We start from the raw sequence: 4,558 nt of genomic DNA, 5'->3' as shown, positions 1-4,558 counted from the left end.
TATTCACATGATCCGCGTTTTTCCCGCTCTGGCAGAGTATACATTACTTCTATACAAGATAATGGTATATGAACCAAGGGAATGCCAGTGCTTGCAAGACCGCAAAAGAATCTTGTTAAAGTTGTATGTAAGCACAGGTTTTAGGCATATCTGTTATGCATGGGCATCGAAACTGCAATGATATCCTTGTTGCTAAACATTCGGGCAGTAGCTACTTTCCATTTAAATGTCCATATTATTTTATTATTAATAATACTAAAATAGGTAATCATAATAGTTTTATGTATTAATAATTACTTTTAATAACAATATTAAATTAACAAATTAAATATTATAATTTATGTATACCCTTGTTCTCATGTTAATAAAAAAATATTACAAAAATAATTTGCAAATAAACCAGTTTTCATGAAAACTATTCAGTCACATGAACGAATTGAGGTAAAATCACATATATAGGAATTTATACAGACTTTATGCACGTCTTGCCAGATAAATATATGTATTCTCTATATTCAATACATAACTATAGATTCAGATTAGCATTTTCAGACTTCAGAGTTCATCTATATATTCATGGTTTACACTTATATATTCAGATCTATTTTAAACTTTAATTCTTGGAAAGCAGCCAAAGCATACTTTTCATACATAATTTCAAAAACAAAACTAAAACAAACATATAAATCATAAACCTAAGGATGAAATTCTATACAAAACAAAGTTTGAATACAAGTGGTGTATGCTGAATAACAGACATACTGTATGTAGAGAAAAAAGTAGGAATTTCCATACAGTGTTCGCATTATGTGATTACAGTGCACAACAAAGCAACACATTCCAGAACATCCATGAAGAATGTTGCATTTAACATTCTGATATTTTTCTCTCAATAGGGACATTGGAAGACGAGGAACATCCAAAGTCAAATGCATCCAGCAGCTCGGCATTACACAGGCACATGGACAGCCACCACACTCAGGTGAGGCATTTACACAAACCCACACTCACATGCACATGCTCTCTTGTGGCATCTGTCATCCACTCTTCCATTGGAAGAAGGTCTCCAGTGACCCCGAATGGCAGATGTAATCATGGGTAATGGAAGTGAGAGCAGTTCCCATGTCATCCCAGACTCCACACTCTGCCAAATGAAATGAGTGAAGGCTTATCTGGAGATCGTATTCAGAGGTGCATTAGAGGAGAAGGGTGGTGCTCCAGCCCCGTTCTCCTCCACAGGAACACACCGGAAAGATCACTGTGTGCCCTCTGTGCTTCTCAGCATCTCACTGTGTGTCCTGAAAGCAGGGTTACCCTCACAAAACATTAAAACTTAATGAGGGTTCTCTGATAGCTTTCTACCTCAATAACACTACATTATGTGTCTCTGTTCTCTTTATTGCTCTCTTAATAGTACGAGAATACTTATTTTCGTCTCTTTTTAATATAATACTGAAGCAAAGTTGTTTTTATAAACATGCCTGTAAAACCATGGTACATTTTTTGGTAAAGTGATATTTGGAAATGTACCATGATAATACTGTTTAATAATATTATTATTATCATTCTTATTAATATTTATTTATTTACACGTAAATGTATGCTTAAAACAAAAAAGTACTTGAATGTAAATTTGATTTATTTTTAAATCGGAATAAATCTAAATGTATAATAATAATAATATATTATTTATAATATATCCAAATATATGAATATAGTTCTACATCTGCATTGTTACCTTTAACTACGTAAGTTCAGAAAAAAAGATTTGCATTTAAATTTTCTGACTTTTGAATGTATATTCAGATTTAAAAAAAAATAAAATAAATTAAAAATATTATATATTTAGAATTACAACTTTATACTCAGGATTAATACATTGTTATTCATATTTAATTTCATTGTTAATTAATCTAATTTGGCCCTTCATAATATATCAGAATACGGATTACAATTGTTAAATTACTTACAATTCCTATCCAATCCAACTAGATTACGTTCTGTCTATCTTTCATTTATGTTTCACTCTCTGGTGTGATCTAGGGGTCGAACGATTATCGGCGCCGATATTAAGCATTTTTATGATTATCAGTATCGGTCATTTTCAAAACCAATTCGCCGATAAAATAACTTAATTTTGAAACGCGCTATTTGGCTCTGATGCAGCCTGTCAGAACACACCTCTCTGTGGCCTAAAGCAGTCTCCGCCCACTGCTCATCTGATTTGTTGGGAGTCACGAGTACTACCAATCAATGCAGAATTCACTCTCACTCCAAAAGCGCTTGCTAACTGGAGCTGCTTCAGTGATCACGCATCAGTTGTCTCTCAAAGGTAAGGCAGCAGCAGACGTTGCTTAAGTTGCAATAGATCCCAATCCACTAACGTTACACTGAAGTTGCAAAACACCTCAATATTATCTATGATTTCCGCGATGCGGAAAACGCGGACGGAATCGCGAAATCCAGTCATATAAATGGAATTTACTGTATGACGCGGAATGTCACGGAATTTGTCCAAGTTTGGATGAATTAATCAAAAGTAGGTCAGTATACTTAAATAGAGTCGCAATATGGACTAGTATCTGTAAATATTAAGCCGCAAAAATACTATTTAAATATGAATCCAGCATGTTCTGCGTATCTCTGTGAATGTAAATTGCACAGACGCGCGGTTTTGTTTTCTACACAAAGTGTGCGACACTCGCGCTGATTTCAGCTTCTGTCGTCTCACTACATGAGGACATAAATACATGAACAACATCTCCAGAACTGCTCTGACTCCTCACTTCATGAGCATTTGACAGTTTCATTGGAGTAAAACTATCTTCATATCATTTACATAGACCTACAGAAACAGAAACAAGTTCCTCATGGCAACCCGTCAAAATATAAGTTCGGGTTAGCATAAAGAAATTAACAGAAATATATTACTGTGGTGCAGTATGATGTACATGATACTACTCAGGGATGAAAGTTTTCTGTCGCTACGACAGATTTCTGTCAGTTGGAAAAAATGAGGGGAAAAGAAACATGTAGCACATTGTAGTTGTTCTGACGATTTGTTGGTAGCATAATCTGATAGGTAGCATTATTTGTCAGAACACCCGCGCACCAAAAATCCTCCCCGCCACGGCTGCAGCTTCTCACTGACAACATAACGCCGTTCGCATCATTCACAGTCGGGTTATTAGCAGAGAACACAGAGCAGGTCTTGAATTTCAGGCGCAGGATTGTGGCTATTCATAATAATTCTACTCATTCACGCAGGTTCCGCGCTTATAACGCGATGACAGATGATGGAATTTATCATTTGCACGTGCTTTTGAGTCTTGAGAACTCACTCGCGATAAGGAGAGTGACAGCTTTTAATAATTATTAAAGGAGTTTGCAAATGTGATACTGATTTAATACAACAGTGCAATAAACAAGTACTTCCTGATTTTGCTCTATTTCATCAAAGAAAATAGTTCCACATATAGTGACAGCTGAGCAGCTTCACATCTCTAAAAGCAAACAAAGCAGTGTTTCATTCATGAATGAAAGTGCGTTTTTGAATGAATCTAGTGAGTCAGTGATTCATTATTACCCATTCATAAAGACAGTCACTTGCTTCATTCCCGAGTGAATCAGCCGTTCACACGAATCAATTGAATGAATGATTCAGTGATAAAATCAGTGATTTTCCGCCACCTGCTGGTGATTTCAGTTTCATTTTTAGGTATAATTGCAGTTATTTAAATCATTTAATATTTCTGTATTCAAAATTTTCTATTTAAAACATTAATCTCCACATGAATTTATGAATTTAATTGCACTTATGCCACCTCTGAGCCTCATTGAATGTCTGAAAATGTACCTACAAGCGAATGAAAGTGCGTTTTTGAACGAATCTAGTGAGTCAGTGATTCATGATTACCCATTCATAAAGACAGTCACTTGCTTCATTCCCGAGTGAATCAGCCGTTCACACGAATCAATTGAATGAATGATTCAGTGATAAAATCAGTGATTTTCCGCCACCTGCTGGTGATTTCAGTTTCATTTTTAGGTATAATTGCAGTTATTTAAATCATTTAATATTTCTGTATTCAAAATTTTCTATTTAAAACATTAATCTCCACATGAATTTATGAATTTAATTGCACTTATGCCACCTCTGAGCCTCATTGAATGTCTGAAAATGTACCTACAAGCCACTTTTGTGTTATTTTTGTGCCACCTCTGTAGTACAAATTAATTTTTCATTAATACCAATTTCATGATTGGTAACTTATTTGTCTTATTCTACTTCTTATTATATTGTTTTAAATAGAAATTTTAAAAAGCTTATAAACATAAATTTTTGAATTTGACCGATGAGAATGATGCCATTGCAAAGGTAAAAAGAAAATGCCCCTGTAAATCCCTTCACCTCATATTAGGAAGGATAATTTATTATCAAAACGTTTGATTATTGATCAGAAGGTGCTCCTTAATTTTTTTAAATTAGGAGGACAAGCGCTCTTGATTACAAGAAGAAAAACACTGCTCTTAAACTGGGTGTGTGACAGGTATGGCT

General features: G+C 34.6%; 1 protein-coding gene across 1 annotated transcript in view; it reads left to right on the top strand.

The window, feature by feature from the left end:
* The window catches only part of myo16 (myosin XVI), a 182,646-nt gene that overhangs the window by 161,555 nt on the left and 16,533 nt on the right, over positions 1–4,558 (top strand). The window contains exon 32 of the mRNA XM_016232534.1: positions 897–982. Within this exon, the coding sequence (XP_016088020.1) occupies positions 897–982 (86 nt within the window). The remainder of the gene's footprint in view (positions 1–896; positions 983–4,558) is intronic.

The sequence above is a fragment of the Sinocyclocheilus grahami genome, unplaced genomic scaffold (genome assembly GCF_001515645.1).
Source record: "Sinocyclocheilus grahami isolate Dianchi unplaced genomic scaffold, SAMN03320097.WGS_v1.1 scaffold413.1, whole genome shotgun sequence".
NCBI classification, from domain to species: domain Eukaryota; kingdom Metazoa; phylum Chordata; class Actinopteri; order Cypriniformes; family Cyprinidae; genus Sinocyclocheilus; species Sinocyclocheilus grahami.
This window is presented reverse-complemented; position numbering and strand designations above follow the sequence as displayed.